The sequence below is a fragment of the Corvus cornix genome, chromosome 22, assembly GCF_000738735.6.
Source record: "Corvus cornix cornix isolate S_Up_H32 chromosome 22, ASM73873v5, whole genome shotgun sequence".
NCBI lineage: Eukaryota > Metazoa > Chordata > Aves > Passeriformes > Corvidae > Corvus > Corvus cornix.
In genome coordinates this window covers 3,922,898-3,944,901 of record NC_046351.1, presented here as the reverse complement: position 1 = coordinate 3,944,901, position 22,004 = coordinate 3,922,898, and the positions used below count along the sequence as shown (strand labels likewise).

Genomic DNA, 22,004 nt, shown 5'->3' with positions numbered 1-22,004 from the left:
GGGTCAGGAGGGGGCTCTTTTGGGGGGGGTCAGGAGGGGACCCCATGAGAGGGGCGTCGGGTCCCCGCCAGGGTCCTCCGAGCCGCCAGGGGGCGGTCGGGCGGCGCAGAGCTGGCCCCGCCCCTGCTGCGCTCGCCGCGCGCTGATTGGCTGGGCCGAGGGTGACCCCGGCGCGCGCCCCGGGATGGCGGCGGCGGGGCTGGGCCGGGGTCCGGTGAGTGTCTGTCAGTCCCCGTGTCCGTGTGTCCTTGTCCCTGTGTCCCTCCCTCCCTCCTTCCCTCTGCCCGTGCCCCCCTCCCGGCCCGTCTCCCCCTTGTGTCCCCCCGGTGCTGGTCAGCGCGGCCCGCGCCCCCTCACGGTGAGAGTCCCCGGGCGCGGGGAAGGTCCCCACCGCCCCCTCACAGAAAGTGACCCCTCCCCGGGGCCCCGCTCTGGGGGAAGGTGCCCCATCCCCGCCTCACGCCCGTACCCCCCCTTGGTAGCCCTTGTGCTGGGGTCGAGGAAGCGCCTTCCCCTCCCCTCGCCCCGCTGCCGGGGAAAGGCCGCTCCCGTTTCCATCCCTCCTTCTCCCGGTTTCCCCACCATCTCCCGGTTTTCCCCCCTTCCTAGTACCCCTCCCCGTGCTTCCGCTCCTCACAATGTCCCCCAGGCACAGGTAGCCCCCTCCCGCCTCCTCTCGGTGCCAATGGAAGGCAGCCCCTGTTTCCCTCGCCCCATCCTCCGGTTTCTCCCCTATCCCCCGGTTTTCCCCTCCTTTCCCCCGGTGCTGGTGATCAGCCTTCCCTCCCCTTCCCGCCGTTCCCCCTGCCGGTGAGCGCAGCCCCTGCGTGTATTTGGGGTCCCCCCGGGCTGTTTCTCAAGGCTGTTTTGCCCCCCAGCTCTGGCTGCGCTGCCGCTCCTGGCGCAGCTTCGCCTCTCACACGGATGGGGAGTCGCGCCTGGCCCGGGTGCTGCGGGAGAAGTTCCCCCGGGCCTCGGCCATCAAGGTTGTGGATATCTCAGGTACGGGAAAAGCTCTTTATGGTCCCAAACCAGCCCTGCGCTTCACGGGGGAGGAGCCGAGTCGGTCTCCAGCCCTCCCTTGGCTGCGGGGACCCCCAGGAGGGTCAGGAGTGTGGGGGCACGGAGGTGCCTCGCTGTGCTCAGGCCTGGGCTTGGCTTTCTCAGGCGGCTGCGGCGCCATGTACGAGATCCACATCGAGTCCGAGGAGTTCCGGGAGAAGCGGACGGTGCAGCAGCACCAGATGGTCAACCAGGTGAGGGGGCTCCGGGGGTGCCCTGGGGCACCGAGTGGGTGTGAGGGAACGGGAGCAGGGCCCCGACGTCTCGGACTGCAGCACTTTCCCCTATAATGAATGTAGCCCTTTTTTACCACCCCAATCATCAGCACAACCCTTCCCTGGTTATTGAGGAGACAGCACAGCCCTTCCTGGTAACGGGGCGATGAGTGTGCAGTTAATTCTGGGTGCTGTGTGTGCACAGACACCCGGGGGTGCCCCACTGTGAGGGGCTCAGCACAGCCCACCCGTCCTGGGGATAAATAAATCAGAATCACAGGATCTGCTGAGCTGGAAGGGACCCACTGGGATCATCGATCCAACTCCCAGCCCTACACAGACACCCCAAAACCCCGCGCTGGGAGCGGTGTCCGAACGCTCCTGGAGCAGCCTCGGGGCCGTGCCCATTCCCGGGGAGCCCGGGCAGTGGCCGGCACCCTCTGGGGGCAGAACATCGCTGGGCTGTTGTGCAGGGTCCCCAGGCCTGCAGGGCAGTTTGGATTTGGTGCAGCTGCCCTGCAGGGTTTGGTTTGTGCACCGGGGTGTGGCAGCACCAGGAGTCCGTGTGACTCTCTCAGGTGCTCCCGAGGGTGCGGCCCCTGGCCCAGAGCTGCCCTGAGAGCTGTGCTTGCCTTGCAGGCCCTGAGCGAGGAGATCAAGCACATGCACGGCCTGCGCATCTTCACCTCGGCCCCCAAGCCCTGAGGCTGCTCGCACCACCAATAAACGCTCCGGGAGAGGCCCAGGGCTGCCTCTCCCTGGATGTGAGCTCCACCCAGTGTTGGGTTTTCACTCGGGGCCCCGTGGGAGGGGGGAAGAAGAGGAGCAGCCCCTCTTCCTCTGAAAGAAGAGCAGGAAGAAACTTTATTATTATTATTATTGTTATTGCCTTTGCCACACAGGAGGGTCCCTCCCTCACCTCCCCCTCCCGTGGGACATCCCAGAGCTGCTCCTCCCACCCAGGGACAGGGACAGCCCCCCCTGGGGCCAGGCACTTCTCCTCCTCACCCCCCACTGCTGCTGCCACGGGGAGCTTAAGGCTCTGGGCCAAAGTGCACCTCTTTTATCCAAAAAAAAAAGAAAAAAAAAAAAAAAAAGCACTTCCAAAATTAAGCTGAGCCACTCTGGGCGTGCCCTGGTGGGGCTGTGGAGTCCAGAGGGGAGCTCTGGGAGCAGAAAGTGGCTGGGCAGCACCTGGAAGGTCACCCTGTGTGAAACAGAACCAGCTCCACCTCCGCCCAGGCCGGACTCGAGCAAGGAAAGCCCAGTGGGGGCTGCAGAGCAGCGGCGAGGCCGCTCGGTGCCGTCCGGCGCCGCTGGAGCCAAGCGCGGAGGTGGCTGAAGAAGAAGCGGAAAAGGAGCGGCCAGAAGGGTCCTCCCAGGGATGTTTTTATCTGTCCTTGGAGCCCAGCTTCTCGATCAGCTCGTGCAGCGGCGCCAGCTCCCGCCGGTCGATCAGGTTGAATTCCTGGCGGGGGAAAAGGAGACACAAAACTTGAGGGAACCTGGAGAAAGTGTCACCCTGCAGATGCTGGGCCAGCTCCTGGGACAGCCACCGCTCCTGCTTCTCGTGGAGAAATCCCATTTCAGGGCAACGAAACCTGAGCCACGTTAGAATCGAATGTGGGATGCACAGCAAGTCACGGAACAGGACCGAGAGGGAAAAGAGGGGCTGCTGCTGCTCCTTCCAAGGTGATTCTGGAGCTACAGACCCCCTGAATTCTCCTCCAATTCTGGTTTTGTTGGCTGCAGGTTGATAATTAAAACCTGAGAGGGAAATCTGAGCACTTACAGCCAACTCAAGCCTCAATTCCTGAAAAAAAACCCCACAAAAATCCCCAGTGCGAAGGGCTCAGCTGGGCTGGGAGGTGGAGCTGGGGTTATCTCCCAGGGGGTGCTTTAAACCCGAATCCTTTAAAAGCCACCAGGGCAGCTGAAACCCCTCCCGGCTCACCTGCACGAAGAAGATAAAGTGCTTGAAGGAGGTGTTGAGATGAGCCTCCTCCTGCAGCCGCATCACCGAGTCGAAGTGCTGGTGGTAGATGTGGGCGTAGACCCGGAACAGCCGCTTCAGGATGGTCTTGGCCACCGACATGAAGTTCTTGGGGAAGGGGACGCCTGGAATGCACGGACAGGCAGGGATTAGGGCGTGGCTCAGCCAGGAGGGGCCAGCCTGGGTCACAAAGCTGCACCCACCGATCTTGGAGGGGAAGAGAGTCTCGTCATCCAGCTGGTCCTGCACCCACGTCATCAGGTAATCGATGTACTTGGGCGCCGAGCACTTGATCGGCTTCTTGATGTTGGTGCCGTCCGCCCAGTGGTACTCGTACCTGTGGGGTGGGGTGGGGTGGGGGTTCAGCCCTGGCTCCCACAGGAAAAGCGGCATTTCAGGCCCTGGGACTCCCTCCTGGTGCCACAAGCAACACCTGCGTCGCTCGGGGCTGAGGAGAGCAGAGCTCAGCCTGTTTGGGTTTCCCGGCCCAAGCCGACGGTCGGTGCTGACCCCTCCGGCCACCCTCAAACGTCACGGAATCATGGAATGTGCTGATCCACCAGGATCATCAATCCAACCCCTGGCTCTGCACAGACCCCCCAAAATCCCACCCTGGGCATCCCTGGCAGCGCTGTCCAAACGCTCCTGGAGCAGCCTCGGGGCCGTGCCCATTCCCTGGGCAGCCTGGGCAGTGCCCAGCACCCTCTGGGGGAAGAACCTTTCCCAAAATCCACCCTAAACCCCCCTGACTCAGCTCCAGCCACTCCATCAGATCCCGTCCCTGGCCTCAGAGATCAGAGGTGCCCTCGGGAGGATGTTAAAAGTGAACCTCAGCTCTGTGGCAGCCTCCTCTGACATCATCATTTCCTTCAAACGAGCCAGAAGCTGACCAGAGCAGCAGCACCAGGGCTGTCACCCACTCCCTGGATGAACTCCCCTCTGGGGCTCTCAGACACCCTCCAGGAATTCGGATCTTCTCCCCGAGGGTTGGACACAAGGGCTCGGAACACCAGCCCTGTGAGGAGGGGCTGAGGGAGCTGGGGTTGTTCAGCCTGGGGCAAAGGAGACTCAGAGGTGACCTCATCACTCTCTACAACTCCCTGAAAGGAGGCTGCAGTCAGCTGGGGGTCGGTCTCTTTTTCCAGGAAACAACTGAGCACACAGTCTCGAGGTGCACCGAGGGAAGTTTAGGCTGGATGTTAGGAAGAGGTTTTTTACTGAAAGAGTGATAAAGTTCTGGGATCGTCTGCCCGGGGAGGGGGTGGAGTCACTGTCCCTGGATGTGTTTAAAAGGACTGGATGTGGCACTCGGTGCTGTGGTTTAGCTGAGGTGCTGTTAGGTTGGATTCGGTGATCTCCAAGGTCTCTTCCAACCTGGTGATTGTGTGTGCGACCTGAGCCAAAGGCTTTTGGAGCCTCTGGATCCCACGGCAGAGCCTGGAATCACCCCACACCACCACGATCCCCTTTTTTCCGAGGTCCCTGAAAAGCAGGAAACCCCTCCGTGCTTGGCTGTTGCCTCCCAGCCGACCACAAGCGCAAACAAGCGGTGCCACTCGAAGAGGAAGCTGTTACAGGAAACGGCCCCAAAAATAGAGCCAGGAACTGGCAGCGCAGCTCCTGCGGGGCAGGAGAGCAGGGCAGGGTGTTCCACGGCACCCACAGGGTGCTGGGCTTACAAACCGAGAGCCTTGGCAACCTCCCGGGGAGGATTCCCAGCTGTGGCTTTGCCCTGGCAGAACACACAAGTGCAGAACCAACACCTGGCGTCCCTGCGGGAATTCACGCCTCAAACCAACCAGGTGCCCCCAAAAAGGCCTCACTCTGTTCTTTCTACCTTCCCCGAGGCCACAGCCTTCTCCTACAGAGCACTTCCACCACATTATTAAATTAAGTTATTAAGTTAAATTAAGAGCTGATGAAATGTGCCTCCTGAAAATCCACCACATCCCTGGAAGGGTCCCAGGCCAGGTTGGACAGGGCTGGGAGCAGCCCCCTGCCCGTGGGACTGGATGGGCTTTAAGGTCCCCTCCAAACCAAACCATTCCAGGATTCCCTCAGACTCTGGCAGCAAGACCAGCCCCTCCCAGCAAAGTCAGATCTCTCATTTCCTTTAACATTTAAAAATTTAAGAAAAGACCTTTTCCAACAACCACCTTCCAAACACAGGGCAGGACGGACGGGGCAAAGACACACCCAGATGGTGTGACCACGAATGACACCAGAGGGGCAAAACGTGGCACCTTGATTCCACCTGGACACGTCCCATCCTCTTTCCAGCTTCTTTCTCCACACACCTCCCTGCTCCCTCAGGCAGGAGCTGCGGCCACAGCCCCCAGCCCTCCTCACCTGGGCCCTGCAGACATGACAGGGCAGCTGCTCTCCGTGCAGAACTCGGTGATGGTTCCGTACAACATGTTGATCTGGTTGAAGAAGTCCACAGCTGCCAAGGGAAAACACCTCAGGGTGACAAGGTGTGAGCAGAGAGAGGCCGCAGCACCTCCGAGGGTTTCCTGTCACAGCACCAACGTCCCACAAAAGCCTTGGCAAAACCAAACCCTTCCCTACAACACCACCCGGCTTCGAGACACCTCAGCCATCCAGGAATTTGGATTGCTTCGCCCATTTTTCACCCCCTGGCTACCACCCCGTGCTCCACTTAGCATTCCATGGGAAAAGCAGATTTAGCTTCCAGGCTCCTCAAAAGCCTGATTGATTTGGTTTGATTTGAGACCTTCCTTAGGCTGAGCCCTCCTGGCCTGAATCGCTACCCTCCTTGCTTAAAACTGCTTTCCCCCCCCTCTAACCTCGAAAGAAGCAAAGGTCAAGGCCAGGGGGAGCAGCTGCTCAAAGCAAATTGGATTTGAAAAGAGAAACCAAAAAAGAAACTCTACAATCCTGGAGTTTGGGGGGAATAGAGCTCCGTTTTCTCCCTGGACTATTTTATTATATTATATGTATATTATAATTCCAAAAATAACCATTCACAAACCAGATCCCCTCTGTGAGCCTGAACTCGTCAAAAGCCACCCCAAAACCACACCGGTGCTGCTCCGTCTCTTCCTTCTTGCACAACACCCCCCTGACGTGGGCCCTGCTTCCGCTGCTTTTATCCCACCTCAGCCACCCCAGCAGAGCGTGCCAGGGGAATTCAGGGGTTTGTTTAAGGATAAACCCCGTGGTTTTGGGGTTTTCCCCCTCTCAGAGGACTCACTGTTCACCGCAATCCACTCGTTGAGGTCCTCGCCCTCGGGCAGCATCACGGCCTGCCGGAGGTTGCCGCTGCCCAGCGTGGCCTCGGCGTGTTTGAGGAGCTCATACTGGTGGGATCCCTCGGGAATGTTCTTCTTTGGCTTGAATGTTTTCGAAGACCGGCTCCCACTGACGAGAGAAAAAGCGTTTCCAGTTAGCCACAGAACCATGGAGTCAGTAAGGCTGGAAAAGATCCCCAAGATCATCGAGTCCGGTGCAGCACCACCCCCACGGTGGCCACTAACCCCTGTCCCCGAGTGCCACATCCCCCCGTGTTTGGAACGCTCCCAGGGATGTGGACTCCACCGCCAGCCTGGGCAGCCTTTCCAACCCTTGCAGTGAAGAATTTTCCCCTAAAATCCAATCTAAACCTCTCCTGGTGCAACTTGAGGCTCTTTCCTCTGGTCCTGTCACAGCCTTCCCACAGCGGAGGAAGCCCCTCCTTGTACATTCCCAAGGATGCTTTCCAAGGGCTCAAACCACTCTGCGATTCCTCCTAAACCTTCCCCCAAGAGCCCTCCTGAGCCTTCCTCAGCTCCTGGAGGCCTCTGACCCCCCCCAAATCCTCGTCAAAGCCCAGGCCTCCCCTCGGGAATCCCTACAACACCCCCTCCCCACGGCACCCAGCTGCCTCCCCGAACTCCTTCCCCTCCTTAACCCCCTCAAAGAACAGCCCTCCGTCCCTCCCCAAACGCTTCCCCCACAAACAACCTCGCCCAGACCAAGCCCAAGCGCTCCCCCGGCCCCTCGCTGCCCCTTCCCACGGACCCCTCGGGGCCGCCCCCAGGACCCTCCCCAGAGCCCGGACACTCACAAGAGGAAGCTCATGGCGAGACGGGCCGGGCCGGGCTGAGGGCAGCGGGAACGGGATGAGGGAGACGGGAAGGGTCTGAGGGAGCGAGAAGAGCTGAGGGGAGCGGAAATGGGCTGAGGGAGCGGGGCCGCGATCCGGGAGCAGGAAGGGCTGAGGGATCGGGCGGAAGGAAGAGAGGCCGGGATGCGGGAGAGGGAAGGGCGGAGGGAGCGAGCGGAGGGAGGCGGGGCCGGTTTGAGGGAGCGGAAAGGGCTGAGGGAAGCGGGGCCGGGCGGAGGGAGCGGAACGGGTCGGGCCGGGCCGGGCTGCGCTGAGGGAGCGGCGGCGGCGGCGGCGGCGGCTCCTGGCGGGACCGGCCCCGCCCGCGCCGCCAACTCTCGCGAGAGCTCGGGAAGGGGCGGGGAATCTCACTAAGGAGGCGTGGCCCCGCCTCCCGGTCACGGGGGGCTGGGACTCGGAATGAGCACGGGTACCCCCGGAACGGGGCCGGGACCCCCAGAGACCCCTCCCCGTGGGCCCGGACACCCCCGGAATTGGGGCCGGGACCCTCAGAGACCCCTCCCCGTGGGCCCGGGTACCCCCGGAACGGGGCCAGGACCCCCGCACGTCAGCCACGCCCGTTCCCGGGCTTTGCCCCACCCTCAACCTCGAACCAACCAATCAGCGCCGCCGGGCCCAATTGGCGCGGGAAACCCCGTCCGCACCAATCAGGCCGCTTGCTTCTCCTGGCTCCGCCCCCTCATTGTGATATCACACAGGGCGGAGACAGACTGCTCCTCCACCCCCAAAACGTCACCGAGCTCCCATTGGCTGGCACAGAGAGGGCGGGGCTTGACGGGACTATAAAAGGGGTGCGGCCGGAGGCGGTAGGAGAGGCGCAGCGGAGCTATGGGGGCGCGACGGGATGTGGAGGGATGGACACCGGCCGGAGCATCCCCGGGGTGAGGACGGCGGATACCGACGGAGCATCCCCCGAGGTTGAGGACGGCGGATACCGACGGAGCATCCCCCGGGGTGAGGACGGCGGATACCGACGGAGCGTCCCCCGGGGTGAGGACGGCGGATACCGACGGAGCGTCCCCCGGGGTGAGGATGACGGACCTGACAGAGCATCCCCCGGGGGCAACGGGCGGCGGACACCGACGGAGCATCCCCCGAGGTTGAGGACGGCGGATACCGACGGAGCATCCCCCGGGGTGAGGACGGCGGACACCGACGGAGCATCCCCCGGGGGCAACGGGCGGCGGACACCGACGGAGCATCCCCCGGGGTGAGGACGGCGGATACCGACGGAGCGTCCCCCGGGGTGAGGACGGCGGATACCGACGGAGCGTCCCCCGGGGTGAGGACGGCGGACACCGACGGAGCATCCCCCGGGGGCAACGGGCGGCGGACACCGACGGAGCATCCCCCGGGGGCAACGGGCGGCGGACACCGACGGAGCGTCCCCCGGGGTGAGGACGGCGGATACCGACGGAGCGTCCCCCGGGGTGAGGACGGCGGATACCGACGGAGCGTCCCCCGGGGTGAGGACGGCGGATACCGACGGAGCGTCCCCCGAGGTTGAGGACGGCGGATACCGACGGAGCATCCCCCGGGGTGAGGACGGCGGATACCGACGGAGCGTCCCCCGGGGTGAGGACGGCGGATACCGACGGAGCGTCCCCCGGGGTGAGGATGACGGACCTGACAGAGCATCCCCCGGGGGCAACGGGCGGCGGACACCGACGGAGCATCCCCCGGGGTGAGGACGGCGGACACCGACGGAGCATCCCCCGGGGGCAACGGGCGGCGGACACCGACGGAGCGTCCCCCGGGGTGAGGACGGCGGACACCGACGGAGCATCCCCCGGGGGCAACGGGCGGCGGACACCGACGGAGCGTCCCCCGGGGTGAGGACGGCGGATACCGACGGAGCGTCCCCCGGGGTGAGGACGGCGGATACCGACGGAGCATCCCCCGAGGCTGAGGAAGGCGAATACCAACGGAGCGTCCCCCGGGGTGAGGATGACGGACCTGACAGAGCATCCCCCGGGGGCAACGGGCGGCGGACACCGACGGAGCATCCCCCGGGGTGAGGACGGCGGACACCGACGGAGCATCCCCCGGGGGCAACGGGCGGCGGACACCGACGGAGCATCCCCCGGGGTGAGGACGGCGGACACCGACGGAGCATCCCCCGGGGGCAACGGGCGGCGGACACCGACGGAGCGTCCCCCGGGGTGAGGACGGCGGATACCGACGGAGCATCCCCCGAGGCTGAGGAAGGCGAATACCAACGGAGCGTCCCCCGGGGTGAGGATGACGGACCTGACAGAGCATCCCCCGGGGGCAACGGGCGGCGGACACCGACGGAGCATCCCCCGGGGTGAGGACGGCGGATACCGACGGAGCGTCCCCCGGGGTGAGGACGGCGGATACCGACGGAGCGTCCCCCGGGGTGAGGACGGCGGACACCGACGGAGCATCCCCCGGGGGCAACGGGCGGCGGACACCGACGGAGCATCCCCCGGGGTGAGGACGGCGGATACCGACGGAGCGTCCCCCGGGGTGAGGACGGCGGATACCGACGGAGCATCCCCCGAGGTTGAGGACGGCGGATACCGACGGAGCATCCCCCGGGGTGAGGACGGCGGATACCGACGGAGCGTCCCCCGGGGTGAGGACGGCGGATACCGACGGAGCGTCCCCCGGGGTGAGGATGACGGACCTGACAGAGCATCCCCCGGGGGCAACGGGCGGCGGACACCGACGGAGCATCCCCCGGGGTGAGGACGGCGGACACCGACGGAGCATCCCCCGGGGGCAACGGGCGGCGGACACCGACGGAGCATCCCCCGGGGTGAGGACGGCGGACACCGACGGAGCGTCCCCCGGGGTGAGGACGGCGGATACCGACGGAGCGTCCCCCGGGGTGAGGACGGCGGATACCGACGGAGCGTCCCCCGGGGTGAGGACGGCGGATACCGACGGAGCGTCCCCCGGGGTGAGGACGGCGGATACCGACGGAGCGTCCCCCGGGGTTGAGGACGGCGGATACCGACGGAGCGTCCCCCGGGGTGAGGATGACGGACCTGACAGAGCATCCCCCGGGGGCAACGGGCGGCGGACACCGACGGAGCGTCCCCCGGGGTGAGGACGGCGGATACCGACGGAGCGTCCCCCGGGGTGAGGACGGCGGACACCGACGGAGCATCCCCCGGGGGCAACGGGCGGCGGACACCGACGGAGCGTCCCCCGGGGTGAGGACGGCGGATACCGACGGAGCGTCCCCCGGGGTGAGGATGACGGACCTGACAGAGCATCCCCCGGGGGCAACGGGCGGCGGACACCGACGGAGCATCCCCCGGGGTGAGGACGGCGGACACCGACGGAGCATCCCCCGGGGGCAACGGGCGGCGGACACCGACGGAGCGTCCCCCGGGGGCAACGGGCGGCGGACACCGACGGAGCGTCCCCCGGGGTGAGGACGGCGGATACCGACGGAGCGTCCCCCGAGGCTGAGGAAGGCGAATACCGACGGAGCGTCCCCCGGGGTGAGGATGACGGACCTGACAGAGCATCCCCCGGGGGCAACGGGCGGCGGACACCGACGGAGCGTCCCCCGGGGTGAGGACGGCGGACACCGACGGAGAGGGGCGGAACTCCGCCAAGGCAACGAGGGGCCAAATCGGAAGAGTTCGGACACCGTCCACAGCCCACCAAAGTTAAAAACAAAGTAAAATTGGCAAAAATCATATCAAATGCCTTGACTGATCTTTGCTTTCCCAGCGAGTCACTTGTGATCCCAACAAATCCCAAAGCCCCCGCCCTCCCCCTGGGAGAGGAGGCCGGAGCCCCCCCAGCCTCAGCCAGGGCGAGGAGTACAGATGGCCCGGGGCTGTCTCTGTCCCTCTGTTCTGGGGGGTCTTGAGGCGTCTCCTGTCCGGGAACGATCGGGGGTGGGGGGATTGGAAAGGAAGGAACAATTTGCTGCCTTTGGAAACGGCTTCTCTCAGGCGTGGGGACGAGACAATCGAAAGGAGAATTTAACGGCACGAGTCATCTCCTTCAGGGTTCCAATAATCCCTTTCCAGCAGCGAGAAATGAATGCTCAGAGATGGAAGAAACAACACCTGTTTATTGGCAAATAGGGTGGCCGCAGGTAGAGAAAGGAGGCGGATAACGGCTAGGTATCGACCTGCCAGAGCCCAGCACCCCCCTGGAGCTGAGAGAGACCCCAAACGAAGAAGATCACCACCTTTTCCAAGCCCGGCTCCAGAGGGGCTCCAGCCCTGGAGCAGCTCCGTGGCCTCCTCTGGACTCTCTCCAGCAGCTCCACGCGCTCCCGCTGGGATCCCAGGGCTGGGGGCAGCGCTGCAGGTGGGGACCGAGGGGCAGAATCCCCCCGGAGCCGCTGCCCATGCTGGGGGTCAGCCCAGGCCACCTTTGGGGTCGTGTCCAGCCTCTCGCCCACGCTCACTTGTGCCCGCTGCGGGAGGCGGCACCCACTACCCAAAACAACCAACCTGACGATGTTTATATTATTTTTTTACCCCGTTTGGAGCTGCCGCGGTCGCTCCCGGGTCATAAACTCGGTTTTCAGGTCAGGAGCAGCGGCTCTGTCGCGACCCCCGGAGCCGCGAAGGTGCCGAGAGGTGCGAACCCGAATGAATCATTTTTGGCACTCGACCCCATTGGCTGCCGCGAGGGAGGGGGCGGGGCTTACCGGCGGTATATAAAGGGCAGGAGCGGCGTTTCCCTCAGCGCTGTTCGTGCCGCCCCTGAGGTGCCCATCGCGCCATGGCCGCCGCGCTCCGGCCCCTCCGCGCCCTCAGCCGCGCCGCGCTGGAGCCCCGCGACCGCCGCCTGCACCTCAGCGCCGCCCGGTACGGCCCGGGACACCGGGAGGGTGTGTTGGGGTGGTTGGGAGGGAGGTGGGAGCAGCGCCCGCCCCGCTCCGCCCGGTGCCGGCGCGCTGAGGGCTGTGGAGGGAGCGGCCCAGGCCGCTTCGGTCGCTCCCCGGGCCGGGGTCGCGGCCCGTTTTGCCCTCACGGCTCCGGGGTGAGCGGGCGGGCCCCAGCGGCCGCGCCGAGCGCTGCAGGCTGATGAAATCCCGCGGCCGCCTTGCGTGGGAGTGCGGGGCTGCCCCGGGCACAGAGGGACCGGGGGGTGAGAGGAGCAGAGAAGGACGGAGACCACCCCCGCTTCTCGATCATCCCCTGGCATGGCAGGGACAGAGAGCACTCCCAGGCGCTCCTTGGGCACGGGGGCACACGGTCAGAGACCACCCTGAGCAATCTCCAGGCAGAGACCCCCGAGCATTCCCTGGGGTGACAGGGACAGAGAGCACCCTGAGCACTCTCCAGGTGCTGGGGTGAGAGGGGCAGAGACCCCCAAACATTCCCTGGGGTGACAGGGACAGAGAGCACCCTGAGCACTCTCCAGGCAGAGACCCCCGAGCATCCCACCCTGCTCCAAACGGGGTTCTGAGCTCATTCTTTGCCTGCCTGAGAGGCTCTGGTGCTTCTCCCTCTCCCTGGGAGCAGCCCAGTCTTGGGGGAAGGTCCCGGTGAGTTTTGGAGCAGTCCTCGGGGTGGTTTTCCATCATTCCAGCTGTCCCTGGAGCTCGGGATTGTAGCTAGAGAAGATCAGAAAAGAGCGCTGTTGGACTGAATGCAGGATCCGGGTAGGAGAAGATGCATCCAGAGGCAGCTGATGCATTTTTGAGGAGAAAGTGCAGCAATCGAGCTTGGCTGGGGTGGAGCAGGGAGGGTTGGAAACTGCGCTGTGGGTCAGCTGTCTCTGGATTCCTGGGGCAGGTGGAGTAGGTTTTGGAGTTGTGATGCAGTTTGGCTGGGAATTGCTCCAGAAATGGGCAGGTTCCAGCAATTTGGGAAGGCCCCAGGAATGCTGTGGGGAGCATCTGCCTGCTCTTGCTTGGAGGTGAGGAGAATCAGGCCAGCAAGTGCTGGGCATGAGACCTTGCAGCAAGGCCAGGCTTAAATCGTAGAATGTCCAGAGTGGGAAGGGACCCACTGGGATCATTGGTCCAGCCCCTGGCCCTGCACAGACACCCCAAAACCCCACCTGTGGGATCAGCAGCTGTGGCCTCTCAGCTCACTGCAGCCTGGAATGTGACTGGATATTCCCAGTCCCTGTTTAGCCTGGAAATCAGTGCAAGGAGCTGCTTGGACAGGGCTCGACTCCAGCAGCCTGGGCAGCCGACTGTGGTGGTGATGATGCAGCAGGGGATGGGGGAGAAGGGCTGTGCTGGGTGGCCCCACGGCCTTGCCAAGGAATCTGTGGGGGATGAGGATCAGTGGGAACAGCCCTCGGAGCCTCCTGTGCTGCTCCTGCCGGGATCACTGAACAGACCTGGAGAAACTGCTCTGGAGTCGGCTGTGCCTGGTGCCAGCCCTCTGTAGGGAAGCTGCTGTGCCTTCCCAGGGCACGGCCTCCCTAAAGATGGGAACGCAGAGTACCCCAGCTCAAAACGTGCCCCACACGAGTGATACCCGTGGAGAAAAGAGAACAGTATTCCTTATTTTTTCTTGGGGAAAAAAGTGACCTCGTGGTCAGGGGGATTTAGGCTGGATTTTTGGGATTTTCCTCCCCCAGAGGCTGCTGGGCGCTGCCCAGGGAATGGGCACGGCCCCGAGGCTGCCAGAGCTCCAGGAGCTCCAGGATCCTGGCACTGCCAGGGATGCCCAGGGTGGGATTTTGGGATGTAGTGCCAGGATGGATGATCCCTCTGGGTCCCTTCCAGCTCGGGATATTCTGATTTTGGCCCCAGCTTTGAAGCTGTAAACGAGCCTGAAAGGCGCTGCTTGAGGTGAAGCAGCACGGAGGTGCCAAAGGCCCCCGCAGAGCTCGAGGGAAGGAGCCTTTTCCTCCCGGTTTTCCTGCTCCATCCTGCCCTGGCTGGGAGCTGGTGGCCCTGAGGCTGTGCTGACACTTTCCCTGGTGCAGGGGGGACGCCGTGGTGATCTCGGGGCGGAAGCTGGCCCGGCAGATCCGGCAGGAAGCGCGGCACGAGGTGCAGCAGTGGGTGGCGGCGGGGAACAAGAGGCCCCACCTGAGCGTGGTGCTGGTGGGGGAGAACCCAGCCAGCCACTCCTACGTCCTCAACAAAACCAAAGCGGCGGCTGACGTGGGTAAGTCTGGTGTTCCCGTCCCAAAAAAGTGCAGGTTGGTTGGGAATCCTCGATGCTGGAAGCTTTTTGGGATGTATCCACCCACCCTTTCGCCTTCCTCTGGAGTTTGGCTTCTTGTGGCTGCCCGGTTGGACCGGGGTGTGGTGGATAAATGTGATCCATTGGCTCCTTCAGGGCAACCCAAGCTCTGTGGTTGGGGTTTTTCAGCTTTCCCAGAGCCAGAAAAGGCACAGGAGGGGATTTTTGGCCTCCTTTCCTCGGCTGCCTGCGACACAGCCCCTGTTCAGCAGCCTCGCTGCCCTCTGACTCCCACCCGTCTCGCAATCCAAGGTCCTGCTCGGGGTTGGGGCAATAATTGGTGTCATTTTAACTTGGGTTCTGCTGCTTTTGGAGCTGAGATTTTTAGGCAAACATCCCTTTTTTAGTGTGTCCAGGGGGCTCTCAGGCTGTGTGGTTTTGTTTTCACGGTAGGACGCTTTGCTTGGGTTTCTCCCTGCCCTGGGAAGGTCCCAAACACCCTTTCCCAGGCCACCAGCCCCATATAATTGTCCTCAATACCAAATCCCAGCACCTGTGAAGGCTGCTCCAGCCTGGAAGCTGCACAAACCCTGCCATCCTCAGCGGGCACCGCCCAGCTTTGGCCAGGCACCGAGCCAGGCCAGCTTAAATCCACGAAATCCGGGGAAGTTGCCCTTTTGTGCCTCACTGATGCCGTGGCTTCGGCAATTCCAGGGATCAGCAGCGAGACCATCCTCAGGCCGGCTTCCATCACCGAGGAGGAGCTGCTGGATTTGATTGGAAAACTCAACAACGACGCAGCCGTGGACGGGCTGCTGGTGCAGCTTCCCCTGCCTGGTGAGCGGCTCAGTTCCCTCCTCCTCCATTGCCACAGAGCTTCCAAGGATTGCCCTGAGTGGTGTGGGGCAGCACGGGGGGGATCCTGCCCTGATCCTGCTCCTCAGCACCAGCTGCCTGCAGCAGTTCAGCCCCTGGGGGTCAGGGAATCTATTCCTGTGCTGGGAGTATCAACTTCCCGAGCCGGGCGGTGGCCTTGGGGCTGCCTAAAAATACCCTCGGTGTGAGCAGGGCTGTGGTTGCAGAGCGCTTCCAGTGCCCCGTGCTGGGAGCTGGCAGCGTGCAACTGGGAGTGCTGGGCAGCTTCAGGCCCCCAGAGCTCTGACAGGGCTCTGGGTCCGGGCTTGGGATCAAAATTCCAGCTCAGGGTCGCAATTCCAGCCTGGGGCTCGGGGTCACAGTTCCAGCTCAAGACTTGGGGTCAAAGCTCAGGGTTATAACTCTGGCTCAGGGTCACAATTCCAGCTCAGGGCTCAAGGTTGCAATTGCAGGTCAGAGCTCCAGTTTGGGGTCCCAGTTCCAGCTCAGGGCCCGGGGTCAGAGCTCCAGTTTGGGGTCCCAGTTGCAGCTCAGGGCTCGGGGTCAGAGCTCCAGTTTGGGGGTCCCAGTTGCAGCTCAGGGCTCGGGGTCAGAGCTCCAGTTTGGGGTCCCAATTGCAGCTCAGGGCTCGGGGTCAGAGCTCCAGTTTGGGGTCCAATTGCAGCTCAGGGCTCGGGGTCAGAGCTCCAGTTTGGGGTCCCAGTTGCAGCTCAGGGCTCAGGGTCAGAGCTCCAGTTTGGGGTCCCAGTTGCAGCTCAGGGCTCGGGGTCAGAGCTCCAGTTTGGGGTCCCAGTTGCAGCTCAGGGCTCGGGGTCAGAGCTCCAGTTTGGGGTCCCAGTTGCAGCTCAGGGCTCGGGGTCAGAGCTCCAGTTTGGGGTCCCAGTTCCAGCTCAGGGCTCGGGGTCAGAGCTCCAGTTTGGGGTCCCAGTTGCAGCTCAGGGCTCAGGGTCAGAGCTCCAGTTTGGGGTCCCAGTTCCAGCTCAGGGCTCGGGTCAGAGCTCCAGTTTGGGGTCCCAGTTGCAGCTCAGGGCTCGGGGTCAGAGCTCCAGTTTGGGGGTCCCAGTTGCAGCTCAGGGCTCGGGGTCAGAGCTCCAGTTTGGGGTCCCAATTGGCAGCTCAGGGCTTGGGGTCAGAGCTCCAGTTTGGGGTCCCAGTTGCAGCTCAGGGCTCAGGGTCAGAGCTCCAGTTTGGGGTCCCAGTTGCAGCTCAGGGCTCAGGGTCAGAGCTCCAGTTTGGGGTCCCAGTTGCAGCTCAGGGCCAGAGCTGCCGAGCGTGGCTGGCAGCACAGCCCGGGCTCAGGGCTGCTCCCTGAGCACTCGCTGCCCTCTCCCAGAGCACATCGACGAGCGCAAGGTCTGCAACGCCGTGAGCCCGGACAAGGACGTCGACGGCTTCCACGTGATCAACGTGGGCCGCATGTGCCTGGACCAGTACTCCATGCTTCCTGCCACGCCCTGGGGTGTCTGGGAGATCATCAAGAGAACAGGTGAGAGCTGCTGCTGCTGCAGCATTTGGCTGATTCCCAGCATAATTCCAGCTCGGCTTTAAGGGTTCCCAGCTGGAGAAGTTCGTTGTGTGATGGGGGAGCTCGTGGGTCAGCACAAAGGGTATCAGGGACTGCGGTGGCACCTGCTGGGTTCTGCAGGGCTCCATCCTCGGCCCTGGGCTCCTCGGCATCCTCACCAAGGGCCTGGGCTCAGGAGCGGGAGGAGCACTGGGTGTGCTGGTGACGCTGAGCTGGGAGCAGCTCTGGGCTGCCCGGAGGGCAGAGAGGCCCTCAGAGAGACCTGGGCAGGGCAGGGAGGGACAATCCCCAAACCTGTGGAGTTTAACCAAGGAAGGGCCGGATTCTGCCCCGGGGATGGGCACCCCTGGCTGGGTGGGTGGGCTCTGTGTGACAGGGACAGAGCCAGGGAACGGCCGGAGCTGGGCCAGGGAGGCTCAGGCTGGATTTTGGGAAAGGTTCTTCCCCCAGAGGGTGCCGGGCACTGCCCCGAGGCTGCTCCAGGAGCGTTTGGACAGCGCTGCCAGGGATGCCCAGGGTGGGATTTTGGGGTGTCTGTGCAGGGCCAGGGGTTGGGTCAGGGATCCCAGTGAGTTCTTCCCAGCTCAGGACAGGCTGTGATTCTGTGATTTGTCCCCTGCAGGAATCCCAACGCTGGGCAGGAACGTGGTGGTGGCAGGCAGGTCCAAGAACGTGGGGATGCCGATCGCGATGCTGCTCCACACCGACGGCAGCCACGAGCGGCCCGGAGGTAGGAGCGGGGTGGCCTCAGGGAGGAACCTCACAGCTCTCCTCTTTAGCCTCCTAAAGCGCTCCCAGCCACTCCTTGGTCAGGGAGCTGGCCCAGGGTGGCATAATCCTGCACACGGTCCTGGAATCACGGGGTTGCTCAGGTTGGAAAAGGTCTCCGAGGTCATCAGGTCCTCAGCCAGGGTCACCACCAGCCCCCGGCCTCAAGTGCCGCATCCACACGTGGTTTGAACACCTCTGGGATGGGCGCTCCGCCATTTCCCTGGGCAGCCTCTTCCAGTGCTTTACAACCTTTCCATGATAAATTTTTTCCCAATATCCAACCCGAACTTCCCCTGGCACAGCTCGAGGCTTTTTTATCTTGTTCTGTCCCTGCCCTGGCTGCCCTCTCCTGTCATCCTGTGGAGAGCCAGGAGGTCCCCCCTGAGCACCCTTCAGCAGTTCCTTGCCCCGTTCCACCCCAAATCCCTCCCTCTCCCTCCAGGGGCCGTTCCCTGACGTTCCTGATGGACTCAGGGCTGGCCTTGAAGGGGAAGATGCTGGCTGGGTTTGGGTGCTGTGTGTGAGTCCCCTTGTCACCGCAGGTGACGCCACGGTGACGATCTCGCACCGCTACACGCCCAAGGAGCAGCTGAAGCAGCACACGATCCGTGCGGACATCGTGGTGGCAGCCGCAGGTGAGGGGGGCCCCAGCAGGGCTCAGGGTGATCCTGCTGGGAATGCTGGGCGTGGAATGTCCTCTGGCAGACCTCTGGGAAGGTCTGGGCTCTCGGAGCAGCAGGCGAGGGGCTCTTGGAGCTGGGTTCTCCTGTGGCAGAGCCGCGTTTTTGGTGTTCCCGGTTTGGGGCTCTGCCTTTGGAGTGGGAAGCAGCACCTGGCAGGGAGCAGCTGATGCCATCCTCAGCAGGAATGGAGAATCAGGGAATGTGTTTGGGTGGGAGGGACCCACTGGGATCCCTGACCCAACCCCTGGCCCTGCACTGACACCCCAAAATCCCACCCTGGGCATCCCTGGCAGCGCTGTCCAAACGCTCCTGGAGCAGCCTCGGGGCAATGCCCGGCACCCTCTGGGGGAAGAACCTTTCTCAAAATCCAGCCTGAGCCTGTCCTGGCCCAGCTCCGGCCGTTCCCTGGCTCTGTCCCTGTCACACAGAGCCCACCCACCCAGCCAGGGGTACCCACCCCCGGGGCAGAATCCGGCCCTTCCTTGGTTAAACTCCACAGGTTTGGGGATTGTCCCTCCCTGCCCTGCCCAGGTCTCTCTGAGGGCCTCTCTGCCCTCCGGGCAGCCCAGAGCTGCTCCCAGCTCAGCATCACCAGCACACCCAGTGCTCCTCCCGCTCCTGAGCCCAGGCCCTTGGTGAGGATGCCGAGGAGCCAAGGATGGAGCCCTGCAGAACCCAGCAGTGCCCGCCCCCAGCCTGGTGTCCCTGACACCCTTTGTGCCTGCCCTGCCATGCAGCTGGACAACAACAGCCTCTATTGTCCATCGGGCCTGGGTTTATGTGGGGAGGAGGGGAAATAAAAGGTCCCAAAAAGTGGCCTCTGCTCCCGAGGCACCTGCAGGGCACCAGGATCCCCTCGGAGCCGGGCGCTGCTCCAGGCTCGGGGTGGGAGTGACGGGGGAAGCGTGAGCGGAGCAGAGGGAGGTAAAGGCGGGCTGGGAGTGGATCCCCCAATATCTGCCAGAAGCAGACGCTCACCCCACCCTCACAGGCTGGGTGAGCCCCAGGGAGCTGCTGCCAGCCCTTCCTGGCACAGCCAGAGCCGTGCCCGGCTGGGATGGGTTCGGGCACTGCCTCGTGCCTCGGGGCAGCTGGAAGATGGGCACCGAAGAGCCGCGGAGCTGAAATGTTGGAAGGTTTCCCCGTGGAGGGGGGTGTGGTGCTGCCTGCTCTGCCAGAGCTCCCGGGGGGAGGATTCCTGCTCTGTGCCCTGAGGTTATCAGGGAGCAACTCTGGCAGAAAACAGAAATCACAGAGCGGTTCAGGCTGCAAGGACCTTAAGGATCATCCTTTCCACCACATCAGGGTTTCCAAGCCTGGCCTTGGATACTTGCAGGGCTCCCAGGGCAGCCACAGCTGCTCTGCCCAGGGCCTCCCACCCTCCCAGGGAAAGATTCCTTCCAAAAATCCCACCTAAACTTCCCCTCTTGCAATTTGAAACACCTGCAGTGAACGCCAGTTGTGCCTCTGGGGTTAGGATTGCATTTCTTAGGATGGTTTAGGTTGGGGAAAAAACCCCGTAAGATTCTTGAATCCCATTGTTTAGGGAGGCAGGAAGGCGCAGGTGGGTTGGAACATGCTGGGAACGCGGGATGAGGGGGATCAGGGCACCACTGAGCGGGGTGGTTGTGCTTTTCCAGGCATCCCCAACCTGATCACAGCCGACATGATCAAGGAAGGAGCCGCCGTGATCGACGTGGGGATCACGAGGGTGCAGGATCCCGTCACTGCCAAGCCCAGGCTGGTTGGGGACGTGGATTTTGAAGGTAGGGAAAGGCTCTGGATCGGCTTCTGAGGGGGCTGGGGAGAGGGGCCGGAGGCCTGGACGGAGGCTGAGCTCAGTTCTTCCGGTGCATCCGTGTCCCGGGGCGTATCCCGGGATATTCCGTGGGGTGCTCCAGAGGAGCCTCCGGAGCCTCCGCACTTGGGGCTCTGAACTCTGCTCTTGGGTTTGGCGTTTTTGTGCTGGAAATCAGCTTTTAGGCCTGGCTTGTAGTGCTTTCAAGCCTTAGTGCTTTCAGGCCCAGCTTTTTGGTGCTTTTAGGCCTTGGTGCTTTGAAGCCTTAGTGCTTCTAGGCCCGGATTTTGATGCTTCTAGGCCTGGCTTTTTGGCACTTTTGGACCTGGCTTTCTGGTCCTTCTAGGCCTGGCCTTTGGTGCTTTTAGGCCTTGGTGCTTTCAAGCCCAGCTTTCTGGCGCTTTCAGATCTTTGTGCTTTTAGGCCTGGCTTGGTGCTGTTAGGCCCAGCTTTTTGTGGCTCCCAGGCCTGGCTTTTTGTGCTTTTTGGCCTCACTTTTAGGCCTGACTTTTTGGCACTTTTGGGCCCAGCTTTTTTGTGCTTTCAGACCTTTGCGCTTCTGGGCCCAGCTTTTTGGCGCTTCTGGGCCCGGCTTTTTGCTCTTTTGGACCCTTGTGCTTTTAGGCCTTGCTTGGTGCTTTTGGGCCTGGCTCGGTGCTTTTCCCCACCTCAGCCTTCGCAGTTAAGCCGCTTTCACACCCATGCAGGACAGACTGGGCCGTGCCCCCTTGGCCAACAGGGAATAAACACCTGGACCCTGTTCCTAAAGCATTAATCCTGCCAGAACCTGCGTGGCTTTAGGCTGGAAAGCCTTGCCTTGCCCTTAAGCTGCGCTTTTCCCCTCAGGGGTGAGGAAGAAGGCGAGTTACATCACGCCGGTGCCCGGCGGCGTGGGGCCCATGACCGTGGCCATGCTGATGAAAAACACCATCATCGCTGCCAAGAAGCTGCTGAAACCCAAAGAGCTCGAGGCTCTCCCTGCCTAAGGAGGGCCCCTCAGAGCTGGGCCTAAGGAGGGCCCCTCAGAGCTGGGCCTAACGAGGGCCTCTGCCTTTCAACATTCCAGACTGACTCCTGAACAGGCCGATAGAAAATGCAATATTTTTATTTATTGTCTGGCATGCGGGGCTCTTTCCCTGCCCGGAGGTCACAGGTATTTATTGGAAGCTCGTGCAGAGCTGGGAGTATCCACACTCCTCCCGAGGCAATCCCGTGGGATGCGCAGCGATGGCCTCGATGGTTCTGTTCTCACAATCCCAGCTCCTGGCGTTCCCGAGTTCCTCCTCTGTGCTGGATGTTTAGTTTAAGCTCTTCTGTAGAAGAATTACTTGAAGAAAAAAAAACCAGTTGAAGAATTGAAGCCATATTTGTGTGCTGGGCCTGAGCAGGCCCTGGCAGGGGCAGGGCTGGTGTAACAAGTTCTAGTGTGCAGCTGGGCTGGGGTTTTTTTTGCTCTTTGCGTGGTGAATTTTTCTAAAAGCCTTTTTTTCCTAACCAAAGAACACCTGGGGGAGGGAGGGGGGCGTTTGGTGCCCACACAGGGCCTGGGGGAGGTGTCCTGCACTGTGTTGTAAAGTGTGAGTGCTTAGTGAGTAGTGTGGGCTGGCTAAATAAAGTGTGAGAAGACAAAAAATAAATCATCTTTGTGCCCTGGAATTATTGCTGAGCAATGGTTTCAGTCCTGGAAAGGAGCAGGGGGTTTTGTTTGTCCAGCCTTTGGGAGCTGCCTCTTGTCCCTTGCTGAGCAGGGCAGGGTCTGGCTCCCACCCAGAGAGACAAAACTGCTCCACCTGGGCTGGAAAGAGGACAAATCTCATCCTTTCCTGCCTGGCCAAAGCCTGTCCAGCTTCCTGAGTGATTC

General features: G+C 62.7%; 4 protein-coding genes across 4 annotated transcripts; 3 read left to right on the top strand and 1 right to left on the bottom strand.

Annotated features, from left to right (window-relative positions):
- Positions 1-146: 146 nt before the first annotated feature.
- On the top strand, positions 147-2,051 carry BOLA3 (bolA family member 3). Its single transcript, XM_039564408.1, has 4 exons — positions 147-214; positions 879-1,002; positions 1,168-1,256; positions 1,917-2,051. The coding sequence occupies exons 1-4, from the start codon at positions 185-187 to the stop codon at positions 1,980-1,982; spliced, it is 309 nt and encodes a 102-aa protein (XP_039420342.1). The 5' UTR covers positions 147-184; the 3' UTR covers positions 1,983-2,051.
- An 85-nt stretch (positions 2,052-2,136) lies between these two features.
- On the bottom strand, positions 2,137-7,630 carry MOB1A (MOB kinase activator 1A). The gene is made up of 6 exons (XM_010390713.3): positions 7,337-7,630; positions 6,485-6,651; positions 5,620-5,713; positions 3,474-3,607; positions 3,232-3,395; positions 2,137-2,745 (listed from the first exon to the last, which is right to left on the bottom strand). Exons 1-6 carry the CDS (start codon positions 7,348-7,350, stop codon positions 2,668-2,670), a joined length of 651 nt encoding a protein of 216 aa, XP_010389015.1. The 5' UTR covers positions 7,351-7,630; the 3' UTR covers positions 2,137-2,667.
- A 2,714-nt stretch (positions 7,631-10,344) lies between these two features.
- LOC120411169 (circumsporozoite protein-like) lies at positions 10,345-11,075 on the top strand. Its single transcript, XM_039564407.1, has 2 exons — positions 10,345-10,614; positions 10,800-11,075. The coding sequence occupies exons 1-2, from the start codon at positions 10,402-10,404 to the stop codon at positions 10,947-10,949; spliced, it is 363 nt and encodes a 120-aa protein (XP_039420341.1). The 5' UTR covers positions 10,345-10,401; the 3' UTR covers positions 10,950-11,075.
- Positions 11,076-12,103: 1,028 nt separating this feature from the next.
- Positions 12,104-21,783, top strand: MTHFD2 (methylenetetrahydrofolate dehydrogenase (NADP+ dependent) 2, methenyltetrahydrofolate cyclohydrolase). The gene is made up of 8 exons (XM_039564404.1): positions 12,104-12,204; positions 14,288-14,472; positions 15,205-15,327; positions 16,700-16,852; positions 17,514-17,621; positions 18,205-18,297; positions 19,986-20,111; positions 20,990-21,783. Exons 1-8 carry the CDS (start codon positions 12,119-12,121, stop codon positions 21,127-21,129), a joined length of 1,014 nt encoding a protein of 337 aa, XP_039420338.1. The 5' UTR covers positions 12,104-12,118; the 3' UTR covers positions 21,130-21,783.
- The last annotated feature ends 221 nt before the right edge of the window (positions 21,784-22,004 follow it).

Bases quoted from the DNA above. Each gene is read 5' to 3' on its own strand.
- BOLA3 (XM_039564408.1), top strand. From the start codon at position 185: ATGGCGGCGGCGGGGCTGGGCCGGGGTCCG. The intron at 215-878 runs GTGAGTGTCTGT...TTTGCCCCCCAG, and splicing joins CGGGGCTGGGCCGGGGTCCG to CTCTGGCTGCGCTGCCGCTC. The intron at 1,003-1,167 runs GTACGGGAAAAG...TGGCTTTCTCAG, and splicing joins CAAGGTTGTGGATATCTCAG to GCGGCTGCGGCGCCATGTAC.
- MOB1A (XM_010390713.3), bottom strand. The intron at 3,396-3,473 runs GTGGGTGCAGCT...CGTGCATTCCAG, and splicing joins TCTCTTCCCCTCCAAGATCG to GCGTCCCCTTCCCCAAGAAC. The intron at 2,746-3,231 runs GTGAGCCGGGAG...TTCCCCCGCCAG, and splicing joins ACTTTATCTTCTTCGTGCAG to GAATTCAACCTGATCGACCG.
- LOC120411169 (XM_039564407.1), top strand. From the start codon at position 10,402: ATGACGGACCTGACAGAGCATCCCCCGGGGGCAACGGGCGGCGGACAC. The intron at 10,615-10,799 runs GTGAGGATGACG...GCGTCCCCCGGG, and splicing joins CCGACGGAGCGTCCCCCGGG to GTGAGGACGGCGGATACCGA.
- MTHFD2 (XM_039564404.1), top strand. From the start codon at position 12,119: ATGGCCGCCGCGCTCCGGCCCCTCCGCGCCCTCAGCCGCGCCGCGCTG. The intron at 12,205-14,287 runs GTACGGCCCGGG...TCCCTGGTGCAG, and splicing joins CTGCACCTCAGCGCCGCCCG to GGGGGACGCCGTGGTGATCT. The intron at 16,853-17,513 runs GTGAGAGCTGCT...TGTCCCCTGCAG, and splicing joins GGAGATCATCAAGAGAACAG to GAATCCCAACGCTGGGCAGG.